We start from the raw sequence: 23,735 nt of genomic DNA, 5'->3' as shown, positions 1-23,735 counted from the left end.
GAACACTTCTGAGCGCATTCTACAAGGTTAGCATGACCGTTATACCAAACCAGATGAAGATATCACACAAAAAAAGAAACTTATAGGTCAATATCGCTGATGGACATAGGTGCAAAATCCTCAAGAAAATATTAGCAAACTGAATACAACAATACATTAAAAAGATCATACACCATAATCAAGGGGGATTTTTCCCAGTGATTCAAGGATGGTTCAATATCCACAAATCAATCAATGCAGTACACCACATTAGTGACTTGAATAATAAAAAACATATAATCTCTCAATAGATGCAGAAACAATGTTGACAAAAGTCAACATCTTTTTATGATAAAAATAAACTCTCAACAATGTGGGTATACCTCAGCATAATAAAAGTCATTTATGACAAGCTCAGCTGGCTTCCCAGGTGTCTCAGGGGTAAAGAATTTGCTTGCCAATGCAGGAGACATGGGTTTGATCCCTGAATCAGGAAGATTGCTTAGAGGAGGAAATGGAAACCCACTCCAGTATTCTAGCCTGGGAAATTCCATAAGCAGAGGGGCCTGGTGGGCCACAGTCCATGGGGTCGCATAGAGTCAGACACAACTGACTGACTGAGTATGCACCTACGACAAGCTCACAGTTAATGTCAGACTCAGTAGTGAAAAGCTGACAGCATTTCCTCTAAGATCAGGAATAAGACAAGGATGCCCACATTCAACACTTCTATTCAACATAGCATTGGAAGTCCTAGCCCCAACAATTAGACAAGAAAAAAATTTTTAAGGAATCCAAATTGGAAAGGAAGAAGCAACACTGTCACTATTTTCAGATGGCATGTTACTACATACAGAAATTCCCAAAGACACTGTCAAAAACTACTAAAGCTCATAAATGAATTTCATAAAGTTGCAGGATACAAAAATAGTATACATAAATCTGTTATATTTCTATGCATTAAAAATAAACTATCCAGAGAGAAATTAAGACTACATTTACACTCACATCAAAAAGAATAAAATACCTGGGAATAAATCTAACAGGAGGTAAAAGACCTATACTTGGAAAACTAGAAGATACTGATGAAAGAAACTGAAGAAGACACAAACAGATGGAAAGATACTGTACTTATGGATTGAAGAATTAATATTGCTAAAATAATCATACTCCCCAAGGCTATCTACTGATTCAGTGCAACCCCTATCAAAACACCAATGACATTTTTCACAGAATTAGAATAAATAATTATAAAATCATTATGAAAACATGGAAGACCTTGAATAGTCAAAACAATCTTGAGAGAGGAAAAAAAAATAGCATTTCCTGATTTCAACCTATAGTACAAAGCTGCAGCAATCAAAACAGTATAGTACTGTCACAAAAAGAGACAAACAGATCAATGTAGCAGAATAGAAAGTGTAGAAATGAACCCACACTTCCATGGGTCAAAATCTACAATAAAGAAGGCAAAAATATTCAATGAGGGAAAGACAGTTTCTTCTATAAATGGTGTTGGAAAACTGGACAGCTACAGAGAATTATTCATAGTAATATCAACTTTCTCAATATCAATTATCAAAATAATCAAGATGGACTATTTCTCATACCATATACAAAGATTCTTGAGAGTCCCTTGGACTACAAGGAGATCCAACCAGTCAATCCTCAAGGAAATCAGCCCTGAATATTCATTGGAAGGACTGATGCTGAAGCTGAAACTCCAATACTTTGGCCACTTGATGCGAAGAACTGACTCACTGGAAAACACCCTGATGCTGGGAAAGATTGAAGGCAGGAGGAGAAGGGGATGACAGTGGATGAGATGGTTGGATGGCATCACTGACTCGATGGACATGAATCTGAGTAAGCTCCAGGAGTTGATGATGGACAGGAAGCCTGGCATGCTGCAGTCCATGGGGTCACAAAGAGTTGGACAGGACTGAGCAACTGAACTAATACAAAAATAAGCTCAAAATGGATTAAATACTTAAATATAAGACTTGCAACCATAAAACTCCTAGAAGAAAACATATATCACTCTTTGATCTTGGTCTTAGCAATATTATTTTGGATCTGTCTCCTCAAACAAGGGAAACAGAAGCAAAAATAAAGGGGACCAAATCAAAATTAAAGGTTTTCACATGGCAGAGGAAACCAACAAAATGAAAAGGCCACTTACTGAATAATAGAAGATATTTGCAAAGATATATCTAACAAGGGGTTAATATCCAAAATATGCAAAGAACTCATACAAATAAATATCAAAAAATAAACAACAAGATTAAAAATGGACAGAGGGCCTTAATAGACATTTTTTCAAAGGATACATACAGATGGCCAACAGACACATGAAAAGATGCTCATCACCATTCATCAGAGAAATGCAAATCAAAACCACAATGAGATAACACCTCACACCTGTCACAAAGGCTATCATCAAAAAGACAACAACAAAACAAAACAAAACAAAAAGACAACAAATAACAAGTGTTGGTGAGGGTGTGGAGAAAGGGGAATCCTTATGCATTATTCATGAGAATGTTAATTGGTGTAACCAGTATGGAAAACAGTATGAAGATTCATCAAAATACTAAAAATAGAACTGCCATATGATCCAGAAATTACACTCCTGGATATCTATCCAAAGAAAAGGTAAACACTGATTAGAAATGGCAATATGTACCTCCAGTGTTCGTTGCAGCATTAATCACAATAGTCAAGTTATAGAAGCAACCTTAATCACTCATCAATAGATGAATGGATAAGGAAGATGTGGTATATACACAATGGAGTGTTAGTCATAAAAAAGAATGAAATCTTGCCATTTGTAGCAATATGAATGGACATAGAAGGTATTCTGTTCATTGAAATGTCACTCAAAGACAAATACTGTATGATTTACTTATATGTGGAATTTAAAAAACAAAACAAATGAACAAATGTACACAGGTGATTGTAAGGTAGTAGGAGGAAAGGAGTGGGGGAGGGAAGAAATAGATGAGGGAGATTAAGATGGACAAACTGCCAGTCATTAAATAAGTCACGAGGATGGACGGTACACTGTGGGAAATAGAATCAGTAATTATGTAGCTTCTTTGTATGGTGACAGATGGTAACTGGAGGTACTATGCTGATCATTTTGCAACGTATGGCAATATCAAATCACTATGTCATACAATGGGAACTGACCTAGTATTGTAGGTAAATTACACTTCACAAACAAACAAACTCATGGAAAAAGAGAACAGGTTTGTGGCTACTAGAGACATGTGGGGAGGGGAGACTGGATGAAGGTTATCAAATGGTACAAACTTCCAGTTGAAAGATAAAGAAGTACTAGGAGTGTAATGTACAACACGATTAACATAAGTACCACCACTGCATGTTATCTATGAAAGTTAAGAGAGCAAAGTCTTTCTCATCACAAGAAAAAAAATTTCTCTATCTTAATTTGTTACCTGTGTGACTGAATGTCACTAAATGTCTTGAGCATCATTGCACAATGTGTGTAAGTTAAATCATACTACACACCTCATACTTGTCCAGTGTGTCCAGTATTGTCACAACAGAGCTGAAAGGGAAAGCATCCACCATTTTGAGTTCTTGCTCCAGCACTCAACTAGCATCTTCCTGTCCTAATCTGAACTCACACTCAAAAGCAGCTGAAGCTGGATGACCAGGTCAGCCCCTGGGCTTGGAACAACGTAACCCCTGAGCCCTGGGAAGGCTCTGCTCTCAGGTCCTGTCTCTCTCTACCTGTAGGGGGGACCTTTCTGGTGGTGCCCCTCTGGGGTCCACACACACACCCCCTCTCTGAGATGGCAGTATGAAATACTTCTTCCTCCCAAGTCTTTCTTTGCCCAGCCAACATCTCTCTTAGACAGCACCAGGATGGACAGGCAGGCTCGGACCCACAGAGATCTCTGGAAGTGGAGCCTGAAGGGGCACAGCTAACTCAGGAGATGGGTGGACAAACTGCCTCCCATGTGTGCCGGGAGCAGCCCTCGACAGCTTCCTCTTTATCCCACAGAAGGGCAGGATCCTCCTGGTCCGTGTCCCTCATCAGGTGAGCACAACAGTGAGCTTTCTGACAGCAGAGCTGCCATGAAGGGGCTCGCTGGGAAGATAGCAAGTACCCAGGGAACCTGAGGACATGGGTACCCAGGAGGGGGCTCCCCACAGCCATGTGGGGAATGCACAGAAGACAGCGGGCAGCCTGGGGGCCGGGGGCTCGGGCCCCAGAGGAGGAAGGGGCCGGGAGATGGACGGTCCTGAGAGGTCTCAGTTTTGCAGCTCTGAGGAGTGGGGAGCTGCCCGGGTTCCCTCCTCCTAGGATCTCCCCAAAGCAAGCGCTGGTAAGGAGGAGAGAGGCTGGATGTCTACCCACAGGACACCCCTCCTGCTGGTCTGGGCCTGGGTGCAGTCTGACAGGTGGATGAGGGTAGAGACAGGTGAGCCCCGCCCCGCATTCCTATGGGTGGGGCTCGCGGGTTCCGGGGGATATAACAGTAGGCCGCCAGGGAAGGGGCACCAGACGCTGGCTCACCAGAAGGAGTGTGAAGCCACTGGTGAGTAGACGCGGGAGACACTATTGGCGGGGGGGCCAGCCAGGGAGGGCTAGTCTTGGGGAAGGGAGGCAGGAGCCTGAAACGGAGGTGCCCCAATGGCCCCACGGGCCTGTGTTGTCTCCAGGAGTCATGAAAGGCCCCCTTCTCATCCTTCTGGTCCTCGCACTGTGCGCAGAGCTCGGTGAGTGCCAGGGCAGCTGAGGGACCTGGCCCACAGGCCATGGGTGGCAATGCCCTGTGAGAGGCTGTGGTTGTGAGCATGGGAAGGGTCTGCCCTCTGGGAGCCGAGAGGGTGGGAAGGGGCCACAGTTCCTACAGAGGGCGCGGAGGCAGTCACCCAGAGGGATGCTTGTGTGCTGCCGGCCTTGTGTCCTCTGAGCTTGGGCCCGTGTCCCTGCCTGACCCCAGCTCAGAGCCTGCGCTGCTACTCCTGTGGGACCCTCAGCAAGTTTCCCAGTTTCAACGAGTGCCCAACGAGTGAATGCAACTTGGACTCCATTGTCTGCTACACGGGCAACCTGACCTTGCCTGTGGGAAGAGGTGAGTCCCCAGCATCCAGAGTGGGAGGTTGATGGAGGGGGTTTCTCAGAGAAACAAGGGGCCAATGGCAGTGTCGCCTTGGGCAGAGCCCTGCCCCACAATGGCCTTCCTCTGTGTCCCCATCAGTACAGAGATGGGCTAGCTCCCAGCGGCCACCTGGGTCGGGGGGCAGTGGTGCTTGGTGGGACAGGATGGGAATTTCACCAGTGAAACAGGGGGCCCAGCGCATCAGGGGAGAGAGTTAGGACAGTCAACCCCAAGAGGGTCAGAGGGGACGCCACCGCAGACGCCTCATTTTATGCCCACAGACATGACTGAATTAGATATCAGGGACTGTGCCTCTTCCTGCCAGACACCTACGGAGCTCATTAAGAGATTGCTAGACGCATCTAACGCTAAACTGAAGTGTGGAACGTGACCTGCTGTGTAAAGGACCTGTGTAACAGGTGGTCCAAGTGAGGCCCAGCCCCTGTGCCTTGACCGGAAGGCTCCTTCTCAGTCTGGGCACCACCCTCCTCTGGCCCTGTGAGGAGCCCCAGAGCTCAGACTCAGAAGGGAAGGGGCACCATTCACCAGCACACCCTCGCCCACCCACACACACACATGCACTCAAAGGCTGTCCTGGGACGTGTCCCCACCACAGAGCCCAGTCCTGGAGCCACCTGTTGCCCTCTCAACTGGCCAGCCCAGCCCCAGGAGGCCCGTGGTCCACCTCAGCAAAAATAAACACCTTCCACATCATCCTGTCCTTTGCACCTGTTCAATCCAGTCCAGAAGTTGTGGGGGTCCCTGTTACCCGCTTGAAGGGAGGATCTGTTTCAATCCTAGGCAGGTTGGGCTCCCAGGGCTGTGGGTGTACCAGGGGTGCCAGTCCTGCAGGGCTCAGCTCTCACAGCAGTCGGGGGTACCCACTCTTCCACCTGAAGCATTTCCTCTTCCGCAGCAGAGTGAGAGTGGACCAAATGTCTCTGCGTTCTTCACTCCCTCAGCTGAGAAGAAGGTCAACTGAACCAAAACCCGTGAACACAAGCGGCCCTCGCGGACCTGTGGGGCAGAGGAGGGAGCTTCGCACACTGGGAGGGGCCAGGGGGCGGGGAAGGGCAGGGTCCAGAAGCTTCTCCCTCAGCACCCGGCCTTCCAGCGTCTCCCCAGCCCCAACTGGACCCCAAGCTTGAGGGGCTGGGACACCACACAGGGTGGCAGGATGGGGAGGTCCGGGGGTGGGATGGTGGAGTAGGAGCTGCTTCTCTCGATGTGGGGTCCCCATACGTGCTGGCCTCTGCAAGCCTGCCCCAGCGCCCAGCCTGGTGGGCCAGTCTCCGGCCCCTCTGGACTCCCCAGACACCCCAGCGCTGGGGTTCCCAGGGCCCTCCAGTGTAAGGGTGTTGGAGGAGGGGCTTCAGGGAGAGGTGTGACAACGTGGACAGTCCCACCTGGGGAGGAAGTGCCTGGGCTGTGGAGATCTTGCTGGGCCCCTGCGAGCCCTGAGTCTGGAGGACGTCCCAGGTGGGAAACGCCTTCTCCACAGGGAGCTTCCACTCAGCCCCTGACACTTTTAAGAACGATGTTTCCAAAAATCTCCCACGGGCCAAGTAGTGAGTCCCCAGAACCCCAGCAGCGGCCCTTGCTGAGAGACACACCTGTGAGACAGCTGGGCCTCAGAGGGTGCCGCCCCATCCCCCTCCATAGCCACACCTCATGAGGACTTGGGGCCGCTGAGAATACCAGCCCCCAGGTCAGTCACATCTAAGGCATCAGAAATGTCTGCAGACACTCAGGGTTAGGCCCAGGGTCCTTCCAGCCACAGGCACCCTATTGGCTGGGCACTTGGCTTTATGGGAATACAGTGCCCCGTATTTGTGATTCTTCCAAAATTGATGCTGCAGAGGAAATCTTGGTCAGCATTTTCACCATACTTAACAAAAACATAGGTAAACAGCTTTGATACCATTTGTGGGAATTAAAGCCTGAATTGGCCATTTGCCCTTGCTTTAGGACAGAAAGCAGACTGATAAATGCTTCCAACCCCAAAGGTGACTTCTTAAAACAGTTTTCAAAAGGAGTGAGCAGTTTTTCAAATTATCAAAAGATTTTTTCCCATGATTTCAAAGAGTGTAGTGATAGGTAGAGTCAGATAATCAAATCATTAGCTTGGAAATCCCACCAGGGGATCAAAAATAGAGAAGGAAACTTAGGAACTTTGGGGAGACAACAGTAAGTTAATGATCACTCAAGACAGAGGTGGGAGGGACTTCCCCAGTGGTCCAGTGGCTGAGACTCCACGTTCCCAATGCAGGGGGTCTCGGTGTGATCCCTGTTCAGGGAACTAGAACCCACATGCTGCCACGGTGAGTTCACAAAGTGCAACTAAAGATCCCACATGCTGCAATGAAGACTGAAGAAGATCCCGTGCGCTGCACCAAGACCTGATGCAGCCAAATATATGAGTAATTTAAAAAAGAAAAAAGTAATGGGAAGATCCTGAAATAATGTGGACTTGCTTGACTCATAAAGCAGAGCAAGGCCTTTACCATCAAATCAAACAGGCTTGCCGACAACAAATCCACCTACTTGCTCAGCAACAAAAGCCTGCAATGCAGGCACAAGTCACGCCTCAAAGACATTAACAGTAGTGGAAAAATAAGGCCTACATCCTGCCCAGTGATGGCAACAGGTTAATGGCCCCTAGCATGCGATTTCTATGCCCACGAAAATAGAAGTTTAGGGAAAGATGACAGTTCAAAATAAAAGACCCTCATTGCACTGAGCCCGGAAATAATTTTTCCATAGTGACTTGACAGTTCCGGATGCACAAGTTGAGTCAAATACTCCCCAGCCTGACATGTGGGAGGAATGGATGATGGAAGACTTGAGGAAGCAGGAAGAGGTGGTCTTCCCCCCCTCCCCTCTTTCCTTACACAACCCATAAGTATTTGGGGCAGTGCAATGCTCGCTGCCTGCTTGAAAGTGTGACAAGCGTCCTATTCTAATAACTCACTTCTCTGTCACTTTGCCTCTCACTGAATTCTTTGTGCGCTGAGACTTAAAGAACGAGCTCTCAGAGCCTCCTGAAACAGCACCTAGCAGTTTCTATAGGTCTTTAATTTCAAGACTAAGAATGTCCATCACAGACCCTGTATCACAGTGAGTGGTTTTCTCTATCATATTTCTGTGTCCTCTGTTATCTTTCTCAGAGGACCTGGGTTCTGTCTGATCAACCACCAGATACAAAGTTGCTCTTCTACATGGAATTAGACACACCAGCAGAAACCAGCCATGTGCTTCCCAATTCAGAGAGCTGTTCCCCCAGGCATGAAGGCTGGACAAGCTACACACAGAGGTCTCCTTCGTAGATCACCATGACAACAGATGTGGCATCTAGTTTTTCCAGATTAGGCTCCTATGGTGTGTGTTTCTAGAACCATCGATATGAGGTAGGCCACTAGTCTGAGAGGTCTCAGGCACAGAGAGGACAGGCAGTGCTGGGTGGCCCCCAGGAGCCCCCCAACATACCTACCTGTTGTTTTTCAGTGTGTGACAAGCTCAGGCACCAAATTTCACATCCCTGCTCCTGGTGCACCCAGGGCTGGTACAAAGGGGCAGAATTGGGCATGATTGAGTAAATCATAAACAGAAGGAGGTCCTAAGACCCCTCCTCAGGAAACCTCTGGAAGTCACCTCCTCTCTGGACACTGAACACTTAACAGGAGGGTGAGGGGAGTCCAAGTACCAGCTGTTGGCCACCCAGGGAGGTAGAGGCACTTGTTACCTGAGGACCCAGGTCCCCAGTGCCACGCTCTGGCAACCAGAGCAGAAGGGATTGAGCCTTCCTCTGAGCCCTGCCCTGGAAACGGGCTTGCAAGCACTTCCTCCCCTGCACACACACACACACACACACACACCTGTAAGCAGCTTTTGACAGGAAGGCGTTCTCTGCAGGAAGTCCCTTTGGTAGTGTCATTAACCTTAAACCCCCTCTACTCATCTCTGGTATGAGAATATCTTTTGGATTTATTGATCACACAGTAACTTGCCTAACCTACTGGTTCTTTCTGTAATCAAAGAAGTATCAGTAAAATGAAGAGTAAGTAATTGATGACCAGATCTCTTCCCTGGCTTCCCATCAGTAATCTCTGGGACAAACTGAACAAGATGACATCTAAAGAGAGATGACAAGAAGTTGACAGGTCTATAGCAGTGCAGGATAGCCACAACTCTGACCCCCAACTCAAGGATTCACTGAGATTGCCTCCCTTCTTCCCTTTAAAAACCTCATGGTGGAGCAGTATCTTTGGAGGTGGTTTGTGGGGAACGTGGAGTCCACCATCATCCAACTTGCCAGCATTCTGAGCACAAGCAACTTTCCTTTCCACTAACAACTGCTTGTTGGGCATTGACTCTGGAGCAGCAAGCAGCCAGACCTGAGTTCGGTAACACACATGCATACACACAGCACACACACATCTGTCCAGATGCCCATATACAAACACATGCACACGTACAGATACACACACTCAGAGAGTCACACATTTACCTACACACACAGACACACCACACAAGGTGCACCTACGTGCAATCACTGACCCCTGCTGGCATTGGTCTCCTGGGATGTTTATAATCTTTGCTTTCTGAGTACAGGACTACCCCTCCCTCCTAGCCACCTCCTGACAGGACACTGCCTGGACTGCAGATGACATCTGGGGCTGTTTCAGCTATGTAAAATGTTTTTAACTTTTCATCTTTAAATCAGTTCGTATTGACAATGACGTTTCAAAAAATAATAGTTTCTAGAAACACTTCCCTCATCTTATGCAAATGTTAACTTCTTCTGTTAATAGAACCACAGCACCATGACCAAAATAGGAACTCCGCACCGGTGCCAGACCCTCAGGCCCGGCTGGAATCCCCTGCTGTCCCTCAGTCCTTCCCTTGGGTCCTGCACTGCAGCCCCATCCTGTCTCCTGGTCTTCTCACCTGACACACCCTACCCCCAGCCCCCCACCATCCCAGAGGTTCCAGCTACTCCCAGCCTCCCAATGCCCACGGCGTACACTCCAGAGCTTTCTCTCCACCTTGTGCTGAGACCCTCAGATAATCATAACCTTCCCTGTTTGCCCTCCAGATACCACCCACACTGAGGTCCCAGGTCCCACCCCTTTACCCCCCACCAGACAGCACACCCTGGGAATATCCGATTCTGCTGGGCCCTGGGACTCAGGCCTGCACAGTGGCCACCTTGGGGCAGCTGGCTGACTCGAGTCTGTCTATCCTGCTGGACCCGCTGCCCAGCCAGGAACAAGAGCCCACAGCCTTCTCCTCCCGCTCTTCTGTCCAGGGATGACTTCCTCATATCTCTCCATGGCCTGGATTCTGGTCACCCATGGAGAGAGTCTCCCAGCATACAGGGCACTACAGGGAGCTGTGTGCTGTGTGCCTGTGTGTATCTGTGTGCCTGTGTGTGACTGTGTGCCTGTGTGTGCTGTGTGTGTGCTGTGTGTGCTGTGTGTGGTCTGTGTGCTGTGTGTGTCTGTGTGCCTGTGTGTGCTGTGCATGCTATGTGTGCTGTGTGTGCTCTATGTGCTGTGTGTGCTATATGTGTGCTGTGTGTGCTATGTGTGTGCTGTGTGTGTGCAGTGTGTGCTCTGTGTGCCTGTGTGTGCCTGTGTGTGCTGTGTGTGCTCTGTGTGCTGTGTGTTCTGTGTGCTGTGTGTGTCTATGTGCCTATGTGTGCTGTGTGTGCTCTGTGTGTGCTCTATGTGCTGTGTGTGCTGTGTGTGCTATGTGTGCTGTGTGTGTCTATGTGCCTGTGTGTGTCTGTGTGCTGTGTGTGCTCTATGTGCTGTGTGTGTCTGTGTGCTGTGTGTGCTGTGTGTGCTCTATGTGCTGTGTGTGTCTGTGTGCTCTGTGTGTTCTGTGTGTGCTCTATGTGCTCTATGTGCTGTGTGTGTCTGTGTGCTCTGTGTGCTCTGTGTGTGCTATGTGTGCTCTATGTGCTCTATGTGCTGTGTGTGTCTGTGTGCTGTGTGTGCTGTGTGTGCTGTGTGTGCTGTGTGTGCTCTATGTGCTATGTGTGTCTGTGTGCTGTGTGTGCTGTGTGTACTGTGTGTGCTCTATGTGCTGTGTGTGTCTGTGTGCTCTGTGTGCTCTGTGTGTGCTATGTGTGCTCTATGTGCTCTATGTGCTGTGTGTGTCTGTGTGCTCTGTGTGCTCTGTGTGCTGTGTGTTCTGTGTGTGTGGTCTGTGTGCCATGTGGACATGTGTGCTCTCTGTTTGGTGCTGGAGTCCTGTGCACAGGGTTGCTGGCCTCATGTGTGCGTGCTGTGTGCTCAGTGGAGCTACAGCGCCAGGCATGCATGAGGGCATGGCCAGGGCAGCCCTCCAGCTTCCTTTTCCCCAGAATGTTGCCCCACCCTGAGCCTGGTCCAGCCTGGGCAACAGAGGAGAGGCAAGGGGCTCCAAGAGGTGTGGGCAGTTCCTTTGGCCCCAAGGAAGCAAGTTAGGGGCTGGGGACCCTTTGTGGGAGGAGCCACCCCTGCCCACCCAAAACAGGAAGATCTGGGCGAGATTCCCCACCCACCTTCCTAGCCACTCCTGCAGGCCGGGGCGCGGGCATCCTCCGAGGCAGGAGAAGGCAATACCTGTGCTGTGCAGGGAGAGCCAATTCCTAGGGCCGTCCTCAGGGTCACAGGGCCTGGTCTATGCTGGACCCTCCACAGCCTCCCCTCCCTTGGAGGGTGGTGGCAGATGTGAAAACCCACTGGGAACCGGGCAGCATTCACCCAGGATCCCTCGATCTCTGGTGAAGGGAGGGGAACCAGGGACTCCACTGTGACTGTGCAGTGAGGCTGAGCGGTCAGCCTCCCCCAGAAAGGGGCTGCCAAGCTCAGCCAGGACAGGGTTGTGGGGGAGGGAGCTGGGCAGTGTAGAGGTGGGGCAAATTTGAAGGCCGAGACCCCCAGGAACTGAAGTTAGTGCCCTAACCATGCTGGTGATAACAACTGAGTTGGGAAGTGGAATTAAAAGCACAGTCTCTTGCAAACTCAGAACACCTGTGTGTGTGGATTGTGTTGTTGAATCAGCATTCACCAGAGTGCAGTGTATACCACAGGCCGTCCGCTAAGCTGAGAGACAGCAGAACTAGACAGGTCCTCTGCTCACATGGGTTCTCCAGATCCACAGTAACTGGCCCCCAACTTGACCTGCAGTGCTGACGCCAGCTCACCCCAAATTCACCTGGTAAAGGAGTCAATGCCATCCCAAGTTAGCTCAACTTTCAAGAGAGCATTCACCACGACCAGTTTTCTAAAGTGATTGTTCCAAGAAACGAGAGACGAGAAAGTTCCTTCCTTTCTTGCTCCAGGAAGAACAGGTTTTTGCCTTGTTTTAATGTGTGCCCCTTACGTGCAGAGAGTAAGGACCCTCTGCCTTCCTCTGTGCTTGTCCTACTCCTCAGTGCCATTCAAAGAAGGCAGGATCAAGCTCCCATCTAATTAAATCAAGTTCATTTCCACTTGACATGCCATTCCTTTTTGCAACTCAATGCTTTTATTACCTAAATAACTCTCTTTCCTATAGAGAGTTGTATTAATAATAAAGCATCTGAAAAATAAATGCCATGAACTGGGGCTTTGGCCTTAAAGCAGAAATGGATAGAATCAAAAACATCAAGTACCTGCCACACAGCAAGAATTTATATGTGTTGATCATAATGAAACCAACCGGTGTCATTCTAGAGGACTCTGAAGCACTCCAGCACCATAGTCCTTTATGTCTCAGCACAGAAAAGAACTCAGCAAGAGGCCAAGTAATAGATAAAAAGTGATTTATTAGAATAGGACACTTGTGAGGTTTGTAATGGGGCAGATGAGAAAAGCAGCACCCTGAAAACTTACTGAGCTATAGTTCTATAATCAAAAGAAAAATATGGATGAGGCGGGGGGTGGCTGTGGGGGAAGGGGAATGGGAAGACCCTCTTTCTCTTGAGTAGACATCATGCGTCCATCATCAGCTCCTCCTCCAGGTTAGGCAGGACAGTTTTCTTGTCCCTACATGGTCAAGGGAGGTCCACAAATTACTGTTTTTCATGTGTGCAGAGAGCATGGCCTAGGGGTCATTAATGTGCTGACCTCACAGGGCAGTTTGTGAGACTCATGCCACCATTATTTTCTTGTTTGGGAGGCATGTCTTGTGCTTCTATTGCATGGTTTTGTCATTAAGCAAGCCTGCTTCGTTTTGTGGTTAAGCAAACCTGCTTTCTTGAGTAATCACTACTTACAGGGTTCTCCCATAGAGAAAAAACTACTTACAATCCCCTAGTGGGATTAACTATGTAATCATCTACTTATCCATTTACTGTAGCCCTAAGAAGCTGCTCCCTGGACTTGAAGTCCTAACATTCCCAGCAAATAAAATAACTCTCTACTGTCATGTTGTATTTTTTAGTCAACAGTTTTGGTGACAACAAAGGGCCCGGGAGCAGACTCCTCTCCTCCGCCTGAGCTCCAAGAACAGCCGGAGTCTTGGGGTCAGCAGAGGCCCCCTGTGCCCATCTGCCTCCTCAGGGTCCAGACAGATGGACAGAGTCTCTCCTGGTTCTCAGACCTCCTGTACTGACTCATGATCCCGAGTTTTGTTTGTTGGGCTAGAGCAATTACCTGCCCCGCTCTGTTGAGGTTACCGAGGAATACAAAGGGCTCTGTTAAAAGAAACCGAGTTTGCTCCATTGTAGGAGGCTGAACAGTCTATGCTGAGTAGTTGGGTAAGGGCCTGATTTGGCGCGTTTCCTCAATTCATCTGCCTTAACAGAATTTGTTGGGATAAAAGTAAAGATATTCCATGAGAGCTTTGCTCTGAACAAAAGGGACAACACTCCTCCCCTGCTGGTTATGGTTTTCCCAGGTGACTGAGAAATTTATGTGGGTGAAGACTGAGTCCTCAAAACATGCAGTGGTCACATAGGCAAAGTCACTAATTAATTAAAACACTTGCTTGCCCTGGGGCTGCAAATAAGAACTGGCCATTCATTCAGCAATTTGAGCAACCATGGTGGTCTTAGACTGCCAGAGATAGACTCTGAGACATGTAAGATGAGCTACAAGGCCTCTGGGGTGACTCCTGGAAGAATCAAGCTCACAAGCAGCACACAGGTCCATAATCTCACTAGTAATTTTATCCCTGATGAATTCAACACAAAATGTGAAACAGATCAATATTGTTTCATAGTTGCAATAAACATACCATACTAAATCAGGAGGGAAAAAAATGTGAAACAGAATCTCTCAAAAACAAAACAAGAGGCAGCAGAAAATCAACCTCTGACTAACATCCTAGCCAGAGTAATGTACAACATATATGGAGCTCATACTTGCAAGTACCTAGTTGGTGGTGGGGGTGGTGTTCAGTTGCTAAGTCACGTCTGACTCTTTGCAACACCATGAATTATAGCACATCAAGGTTCCCTGTCCTTCACTAACTCCCAGACTTTCAAACTCATGTCTATTGAGTCAGTGATGCCATCCAACCATCTCATCCTCTGTTGTTCCCTTCTTCTCCTGCCCTCAATCTTTCCCAGCATCAGGGTCTTTTCAAATGAGTCGGCTCTTGGCATCAGGTGGCCAAAGTGTTGGAGCTTCATCTTCAGCATCAGACCTTCCAGTGAAAATTCAGGGTTGATTTCCTTTAGGATTGACTGGTTTGATCTCCTTGCAGTCCAAGGGACTCTCAAGAGTCTTCTCCAGTACCAAAGTTCAAAAGCATCAATTCTTCAGTGCTCAGACTTCTTTACGGTCCAACTCTCATATCCAGAGATGACTACAGGAAAAACTAGCTTTGACCGTATGGACCTTTGTTGGCAAAGTGATGTCTCTGCTTTTTAATATGCTGTCCAGGTGTTTAATATGCTGTGTTGTCAAAGCTTTCCTTCCAGGGAGCAAGCATTTTTAAATATCATGGCGTCACCATCTGCAGTGATTTTGGAGCCCAAGAAAATGAAGTCTATCACTACTTCTACTTTTTCCATGAAATGATGGGACTAGATACCATGATCTTAGTTTTTAATGTTGAGTTTTAAGGCAGCTTTTTCACTCTCCTCTTTCCACTTCATCAACAGGCTCTTTAGTTCCTCTTCACTTTCTGCCATTAGGTTGATATCATCTGCATATCTGGCTCAGTCTCTTGTGGGGGTCAGTGCTTCATTGCCTGGGTCCTGGTGCACACAAGGTTTTGTTTGTGCCCTCCAAGAGTTTCTGGTGGGCAAAAAAGGTCTTAATAATGCAGATAACCATGATGATGTGGTCACTCATTAGAGCCAGACATACTGGAGTGGGAAGTCAAGTGGGCCTTAGGAAGCATTACTACAAACAAAGCTAGTGGAAGTAATGGGATTCCTGAGCTATTTAACTGAGCTATTTAAAATCCTAAAAGATGATGCTGTGAAAGAGCTGCACTTAATGTGCCAGCAAATTTGGAAAACTCAACAGAGGCCACAGGGCTGGAAAAGGTCAGTTTTCATTCCAGTCCCAAAAAAGGGTAATGTTCAAACTACCAAACAATTGCACCTATTTCAAACGCTAGCAAGATAATATTCAAAATCCTTCAAGATAGGCTTCAGCAGTACCTGAACTGAGAAATTCCAGATGTACAAGCTGGATTTAGAAAAGGCAGAAGAACCAGATATCAAATTGCCAACATCCACTGGATCATAGAGAAAGCAAGAGAATTACAGAAAAATATTTACTTCTGCTTCACTGACTGTGCTAAAGCCTGTGATCGTGTGGAGGACAACAAACTGGAAAATTCTTAAAGAGATGGGAATACCAGACCACCTTACCTACCTCCTGAGAAATGTGTATGCAGGTCAAGAAGCAACAATCAGAACCAAACATGGAACAATGGACTGGTTCAAAATTGGGAAAAGAGTACATCATGGCCATATATTGTCACCCTGCTTATTTAATTTCTATGCAGAGTATATCATGCAAAATGCTGGGCTGGATAAACCACAAGCTGGAATCAAGACTGCCAGGAGAAATTTCAACAACCTCAGATATGCAGATAACACCACCCTAATGGTAGAAAGTGAAGAGGAACTAAAGAACCTCTTGAGGAGGGTGAAGAGGAGAATGAAAAAGCTGGCTTAAAACTCAACATTAGAAAACTAAGATCATGGCATCCAGTCCCATCACTTCATGGTAAATTTTGTTGTTCAGTCACTCAGTCATGTTTGACTCTTTGCAACCCCATGGACTGCAGCATGTCAGGCTTCATTCACCGTCACCATCTCACAGAGCTTGCTCAAACTCGTGTCCACTGAGTCTGTGATGCCCTCCAACCATCTCATCCTCTGTCATCCATTTCTCCTCCTGCCTTCAATCTTTCCCAGGATTAGGGTCTTTTCTAAGGAGTCAGCTCTTCAATCAGGTGGCCCAAGTACTGGAGATTCAGCTTCAGCATCAGTCCTTTCAATGAAAATTCAGGATTGATTTCTTTTAGAATTGACTGGTTTGATCTCTTTGCAGTCCAAAGGACTCTCAAAAGTCTTCTCCAACACCACAGTTCAAAAGCGTCAATTCTTTAGTGCTCAGACTTCTTTATGGTCCAACTCTCACATCCATACATGACTACTAGAAAAACCATAGCTTTGACTAGACGTACCTTTGTCAGCAAACAATGTCTCTGCTTTTTAATATGCTGTCTAGGTTTGTCATAGCTTTTTTTCCAAGGAGCAAGTGTCTCTTAATTTCATGGCTGCAGTCACCATCTGGCAAATAGAAGGGGGGAAAATGGAAACACTGGCAGATTTTATTTTCTTGGACTCCAAAATCACTGTGGACAGTGACTGCAGCCATGAAATTAAAAGACGCTTGCTCCTTGCAAGGAAAACTATGACAGACAGCATATTTAAAAGCAGAGACATCCACTTTGCCGACAAAGGTCTGTATAGTCAAAGGTATGATTTTCCCAGTAGTCATGTATAGATGTGAGAATTAGACCATAAAGAAGGCTGAGCACCTAGAATTGATGGTTTCAAACTGCTATGCTGAAGACTCTTGAGAGTTCCTTGGACTGAAAGGAGATCAAACCAGTCAATTATACAGGAAATCAACCCAGAATATTCATTGGAAGGACTGATACTGAAGCTGAAGCTCCAGGACTTTGGCCACCTGATGTGAAGAGCCAACTCACTGGAAAAGACCCTGATGTTGGGAAAGATTGAAGGCAGGAGGAGAAGGGGATGACAAAGGATGAGATGGTTGGATGGCATCACCGACTCAATGGACGTGAGTCTGAGCAAACTCCGGGAGACAGTGAAGGACAGGAAAGTCTGGCATACTGCAGTCCATAGGGCTGCAGAGTCAGACACACCTAGAAACTGAACAATAACAACTACATGCATAGAAAAGAGCTAAATTTCTTAACTTGGAATATCTGCTTTTCTTTAATTAAAAATGATCTTTTGAAGTTCAGACTACCTGCCCTTTGTTGCAAATTTCTATATAACATGGCACACACACACCCCTTGCCACCCTGGTGGAGTTCTCTCAGGGTTACTTGAGATGCAGACATCCAGGCTTCCTGCCTAATAAAACAGAACTCTCAACTTTCAGGTTGTGAATATCCTCTAAGTCCACAGGAGGGAGGGGAGAGGGAAAGGAAGCAGAGACAGAGGCAGATGTATCTTCAGAATGACTAGATGCAGAAGTGGGAGACACACACCTGGCCATTCCAGCAGGTGTCAGGTGGGCAAGCAGCAAGTCCCCAGAGCAAGAGGTTGAAAGAGGGAGCCTGAGTTGTCCCTGCCCCCGCCCCCCAGGGCTGGGTGAGCCTTTAGGAAAGCCCCCTGGCATAACTTTGGTTGATGAGCCTGGCTATACCAAGCCTATGGATACCGGGCCTGGATATAGACCCAGAACTGTCATGGGTTCAAGGGCGTGGCTTTCTGAGTGCAGCAGGCTAATTAGGCCACCCCACCCCCACCCTATCAGACAAGTCCGACTGGAGTGTGGGCTGAAACCAAGCATCAAGCTCAAGGGAACCAGCTGGGCTCTTTGCCTCAGTTTTCAGGTTATGTTGGGTGTGGCCAGAGCTGGTGCAATCCCTGCTCCCCAGACCTGAGACCCAGAAGGAGGCTAACCAAGGGCCACGCCTACGGCATGTGCCTGGGCCCGAGCGTTGTGTAGTTCCCAAGGATATCATCATACCTGAACTGCGACATCTCAGGACACACAGAGTCTCACCTTCAGCCTCTAAGGAAAAAGCCCCAAAGCCTCTCCAAGTTGATCTGTCCCACTCTCCTGTCACCTGGACATCACAGAAGACCACAGAAGCGGAGCCCCCGCAGAACTCTGCACACACAGCCCACTCACCAGGTAATCACACACACTCACATCCACGCATAACCACATGGTGCCCAGGGTACCCCCACCCTGCCCACAGGACTGGGCCTCTCTTACAGGGTCCCTCTTCCCACCCTGCCCCATCCTGACCACCCTGCCATCCTGCCTCAGCCCCTCCCTCTTGCCACCTCTCTCCGCGGGTGTGTGGTTAAGAAGCCACTTCTCCTGTGCCCCACCCCCCACCCCCGTCACCATAAATGTCACCCAGAAAGGGTGTGAGAAAAGGTCAGGTGACAAAAAAAAAAACAGCTCCAACAGGAAACGTGCTGTGAAAGTAAGAAGTGTGACTACTGGGGGCGCTCCACCTGCATCCCCAGCGCAGGCAGGCAGGCGGTGCGCGGGTCTCCATCCGCCCCCCGCCTCCCCGCCCCCAGGAGAAGCAGGGGCAGGGCCGGGGCAACTACAGAAGCTGGCCTGGCTCACAGGCCCGGGAGGCGTCGGGCCAGGCCAGAGCTGCACACCGTGGATGCTCTGTGAACGGTTGTTGAAGCAGAGGCAGTTAATGGCACCTGAGACAGAACACCAGAAAGGCACTGACGCCAAACCCAGGAAAGCCCGCTTCATTAAGGATGGTCGGGGGCCTCTAGGCTCCGCTGGGAGGGTCAGGTCCGGCTGGCTTTGGGACCCAGCCCACCCCAGCCGGCTGCAGCGGAGCACCCAGGAGGCTCACGAGTCCTCCTGGGCGGAGGGTTTAGACACCGGTGCGGCCGGGATCTCCAGCCGGTCCGCACTGTGGTCCACAACCACTGCCCCGAAACCCCCTCCTCCACCCCTGGATCCTCATCCCGTCACCTCCCCCCACCATGGGACGCAGACGGCCGGCGCGGGGAAGGCCTCCTCTCAGCCTCCTGGCCGCCCGCACTCCACTTTGAAAACGGGGTTCTGGGCACCGCCGCCTCGGCCTCCTCGGCCGCCTCCCCTCCAATGTGCTCCACCGGAAAAGTGTCGGGCCACCTGTGGGCCTCCCCAACCCCTGCCCCGGCTGCCGCGCTTGCGCGCGACGCCCCCGCCCCCGCCCCCGCCCCCGGGACCAGACTGAACCTCGGCAGCTGGCGCTGCGCGGGGGAGAGGGGCCGGCGGGCGGGGCCTGGGCCCCAAGCCGCGCCCCCCGCGCTCGAGCACCGCCTCTCCCGCCCAGACTGCGGGCTGCGGCGGGCTCCGGCTACCGGGCAGTTTGGGCTGCTACGCCGCCAGGCCAGGTGCCTCCGTCCGCCGGCGGTAAGTCAGGGCCCGGCCGGCCCGGCGGGCCGGGGCGCGGGTATGGGGCCCTCCCCGGCGCGGGGAGAGAGCGGGCGAGTGAGGCCCTGGGCAGGCGGGAGGAGCCTGCGGGAGGGAGGCTAGGGGTCGGGGTTGCGAGCGGCCGGGCCCCAGGGCTCGCCTGCCCGCCTGGCCCCCCCGCTCCCCGACCCTCCCCAATATTTCCGACGGACGAGGGCGGGAGCGCTTGGAGACTGCAGCGGGCTGGGTAGTCCCGGGTTGCGCAGGCGCCGGGGGCCCGTCGCCCAACTCTAGGTTCCCCCACGACCCCTCACGTGGGAACTGGGGAGAGGCAGCCTTCCAGACTTGAGAGGGCTGGGATCTTGGCTGCTGGCAGGAATGAGAGAGTTAACTGCCCTGGAGGGTGACCACGGGGACGGGAGCCCGCCACGGGAGGAGGTGAAAGCATCTTGTTTGGCATAAATTATGCAAGCACTGGAGATGCCTAGGAGCCCACTCCCTGCGCTGGGCCGCCCTTCCTTCCCTGGGGCCCAGGACCAGCTCCTACCTCTCTTGCCGGCGCAGATTCAGTGAGTGCCAGGCTTCGCCAGAGGTTAGCCCGGTCCGTGCGCCTGGCAGACAAGTACACAGTCCGCGATTGGCCGAACCCCAGCCCCAAACTCACTGGCTCCTCTCAGGGCTCCTTTCCGCGTGACCCCACTAGTGTGGATACGTTAGTGTCCAGTGCCTGGACTCAGCCCGCTTGGGGGGAGGGGCAACCTGGCAGCAGGCAGTGGTGATGCTGGCCGTGCCAGCCGGGGCCGGCGGCTGTGGGCACCAGAGCTTCCTTCAGGACCGCTCGGAGCGCCTCCCGCGGGATTCTCACTTTATGGAGGAGGAGAACGAGGCTTCTTCCTCCCTGAACTGCCTGGATCCGGGCACAGGCCCCAGGGGGGCTTGGCGCTGTTCTTGGACATCTGCGGCTCCTTCTCTGCACCCTAGGACGTCAGCCCTTGGGCAAGAGAGACCTGAAGCCCATTTTCGGGGTCTCCGCCAGCCCCTCCCAAAATCTGTCCTCTCCTTGGCATTCTCCTTCCTCCCAGTGCCTAGAAACTAGTGCCCTCCCCCACCCACAGCTCTCCCCTGCAGAAAGCACCAGACTGCTCCTCCCACACCATGCCTGAAACAGAAGTCCAGAACCCCAGCTGGTCTCATTCTGAGAGCTTTCTCCACCCCCTGCTAAGGATCTTTGCCCAAAGGAGTGTCCTGGAACAGGCCAGCCCCCAGGGGCTTGCCCCCATCCGCCTGAGCCTGGGCCTGTTCCCACTGAGGTGACTGGTGGCACACTGCTGGGTCCCCCTGAGCACCCCGCGCCCCCCCCCCCCCCCCCCAGCCACCAAGAGCAGCAGATGCTTCTGCAGTCCTTGTCTTCAGTGCTGCCCCTGGACAAATGGGAGAGCCCTGTACTGGCTCCCCCAGCACAGAAGCTGCCCCGGGGATGCTCAGATAGATAAGCCCTGTGCCCCCAGTCCAGCTCTCGGACTCCATGGCAGGCATGGTACTGGCCCCATGGAAAGTTCTGGATGCCAGTCAGCTAATATTACCAGCCACCATCCCTCCAGGGCCCTTGAACTCGAGAAGCTGATAAGAGGCCAGACGAGAATTCCAAGCAAGGCTTTATAGGCGCTGAAACTGCAGCACAAGGAAGCAAAAACAAGAAGCAGGTGCCCTCACCCGCTCCCCGAGAGGAGCTGCTTCCGTCCTGAAACGGAGTGACAACAGGGGCGGGTCTGTGGGGGAGGCAGGAGGCATCGTTTAGGTGGTCTGTCCCCCTGCTTGGTACTGTGGGGGGATCCTGAACACCACCCTGCTTGTGCTCCCAGCACCTCAAAAATGTAGTTTGTTTGTGGCTTCTTGTATCCTTTTGCCCAAGGGGTGCATAGGCATTGTGATTTTTAGTCACTTGTAGTTTCTTTGTATTGTGTTGCTCACTGGGACGTTTGTCGAGGTGCAAGCACTCTGGTAGAGGACCCCAGGTCCTAGCCTGTCTCACCCACACTGCCAGGACCACAGGCAGGGCCCTCTCCCTTTGCCTCCCTTTCTGGGAGATTCTGAAAACCCTAATGACTTCCCTTATCTGACCTCTATCCCCCCTCCCCCAGCAGCAAGTGCCACAGACTTGAGGAAGGGTCTCAGCCAGGAGCCTATGCTGAGTGAGGGGTGGGTTCGGAATGGAGCAGAAAGACCCATCTGCACTCTGGCCTTGCTTCTGGCACCTCCCGCCCCCCATCTACAAAGTGGGGTTGCCAACTGTCCCCCAGGGCCAACGGCTCTGACCCCGATGGAAGAAGCAAGGCCCGCCCCCCAGCACACCGTCTCTTTGGAGCAGGGCTGACTTCAGCTTCCTGAGAGCCCAGCCAGACGCCTGTCCCTCCAGAATGAAGGTCTTCCTGCCGTTGCTGCTGGCTGCCCTCCTGGGTGTGGAGCAAGGTGAGGTGCCCCGGGCCCCAGGCCTCCAAGCCGGCCGTGGCTGTGACACCGGTGCCACTCACTGCCTCCCCGCCGCCCATGAGGCGTCACTCCTGCCCCCACCTCCCCTGGAGGCCTCAGGCCTGCCCCGACACTTGGACATCACTGGAACCCCTCCAGGGCCAGGGTCTGGTGTCCTTGTTCTTACAGGTCTCCAGCCTGGGCCCCGTGTGCCATAGGGACCCCATCAGGGCCTGCGCAAGAGGGGTGCCCTCGAGCCTCTGGGTCGGGGCTGGGAGGGGGCAGCGGAAGAGCCCCTGCCCTGAGACCACGTCTGTCCTGCAGCCCACTGCCTGATGTGCTTCACCTGCCAGAATCAGAAGAGCAACTGGTACTGCCTAAAGCCAACCATCTGCTCCGACACTGACAGCTACTGCGTGACGACCTCTGTCTCCGCCGGCCTGAGTGAGTGCGGGTGCGGGATGGCCAGGCTCCCCCAGCCCCCCCCCCCCCTCCACTCACAGCCTCCTTTCCCGTGGCGCAGAGGGCATGGTGGACTTGGGCTACTCCCTGAACAAGTTCTGCTCCCCGATCTGCGGCTCCACGAACCTCAACTTCGGCGTGGCGTCCATGGACAGCTCCTGCTGCCAGAGCTTTCTCTGCAACATCAGCGCGGCGGACGGCGTGCCGCGCGCCAGCACCCCTGTGCTGGGCCTGGGGCTTCTGCTCAGCCTGCTGGCAGCTCTGCTGTGGGCTAGACCCTGACTGCCCGGCCCAGGCTCCCAAAGCTCAGGAAGGAAGGAAAGCCCAGACCCAAGAGAACCTCAAAGCCGCCACCTCTGACTCCTCACCCTGCTAGTCCCACCTTTTTGGCCCTGGGTCCCCACAGGCAGGCCTGGCCCCCTGTACCCACACCTGCCAGCTCCCCTTACCTCCAGGTCAGCCTTGCCGGGGGAACCTGGGAACGGAGCCTGAGCGTCCGGGAGTCAGAACCGAGTCCCAGGGACGCGTTGGGAGGGGCTCCTAATTCCAGGCCCTCCCTGCCCCCAAGTGCAGAAGATGTGCTGTGTGGACAGGTGTGTGGTCCATGCGCCCAGCTGGGCATGGGTGAGTGTGTTTGGGGGAGAGGTGGGGGTCAGAAGTGTGTCTGGAGCCCCAAGTGCCAGCACAGAGCCCCAGTCCCTGGTATCTCTGCACATGTCCTTGTCATTTCACTCACTTAGAGGGTGGCCCTTTGGGGAGACAGGGCTTCCTCTGTTCCCAGGTCTAGGCTACCAACCCAGGAATCTGCTCCCACCCCAGATCCCACAGCCACCCACCCCCTCCCTCCACCCCACACTCCTGCTGCTTCATTGCCTCAAATAAACACATTTCCACCCTTTCCGGCTCTGGTGTGGCCCTCAGCTTGAGATTACCCCTCCCGTCGGGGTCCTAGTAGGGGGGCAGCAGAGATCCAGAGCCTCAGGTATAGAGGGGTCTGACGGTTCCCTGTCAGCCCACTCGGAGGCCCTGGGGGAGAGGGGTCACCCAAGTTCACAGCTAGCTGCCCTCAACTGGGTGGGATCGTTTGATCCTCAGGACAGGA

General features: G+C 51.4%; 1 protein-coding gene across 2 annotated transcripts; it reads left to right on the top strand.

Annotated features, from left to right (window-relative positions):
- Window positions 1-19,548: 19,548 nt before the first annotated feature.
- LY6E (lymphocyte antigen 6 family member E) lies at window positions 19,549-23,531 on the top strand. 2 transcript variants are annotated; one of them, XM_061123086.1, is made up of 4 exons: window positions 19,549-19,702; window positions 22,071-22,171; window positions 22,496-22,615; window positions 22,695-23,531. In XM_061123086.1, the coding sequence occupies exons 2-4, from the start codon at window positions 22,120-22,122 to the stop codon at window positions 22,913-22,915; spliced, it is 393 nt and encodes a 130-aa protein (XP_060979069.1). In that variant the 5' UTR covers window positions 19,549-19,702; window positions 22,071-22,119; the 3' UTR covers window positions 22,916-23,531. The 2 variants fall into 2 exon arrangements, with proteins under 2 accessions (XP_060979069.1, XP_060979070.1); XM_061123087.1 differs by having other exon boundaries at window positions 19,566-19,702; window positions 22,003-22,171.
- The last annotated feature ends 204 nt before the right edge of the window (window positions 23,532-23,735 follow it).

Source organism: Dama dama, chromosome 21 (assembly GCF_033118175.1).
Source record: "Dama dama isolate Ldn47 chromosome 21, ASM3311817v1, whole genome shotgun sequence".
Taxonomy (NCBI): Eukaryota; Metazoa; Chordata; class Mammalia; order Artiodactyla; family Cervidae; genus Dama; species Dama dama.
Note: the sequence above shows the minus strand (reverse complement) of the source record. Positions and strands in the feature narration are given on the sequence as shown.

What these genes read in the sequence shown, in the direction of transcription:
- LY6E (XM_061123086.1), top strand. Translation starts at nt 22,120, where the DNA reads ATGAAGGTCTTCCTGCCGTTGCTGCTGGCTGCCCTCCTGGGTGTGGAG. An exon ending in CCTCCTGGGTGTGGAGCAAG is followed by an intron (nt 22,172 to 22,495) that starts GTGAGGTGCCCC and finishes TCTGTCCTGCAG; the next exon opens with CCCACTGCCTGATGTGCTTC. An exon ending in CTCTGTCTCCGCCGGCCTGA is followed by an intron (nt 22,616 to 22,694) that starts GTGAGTGCGGGT and finishes CCCGTGGCGCAG; the next exon opens with AGGGCATGGTGGACTTGGGC.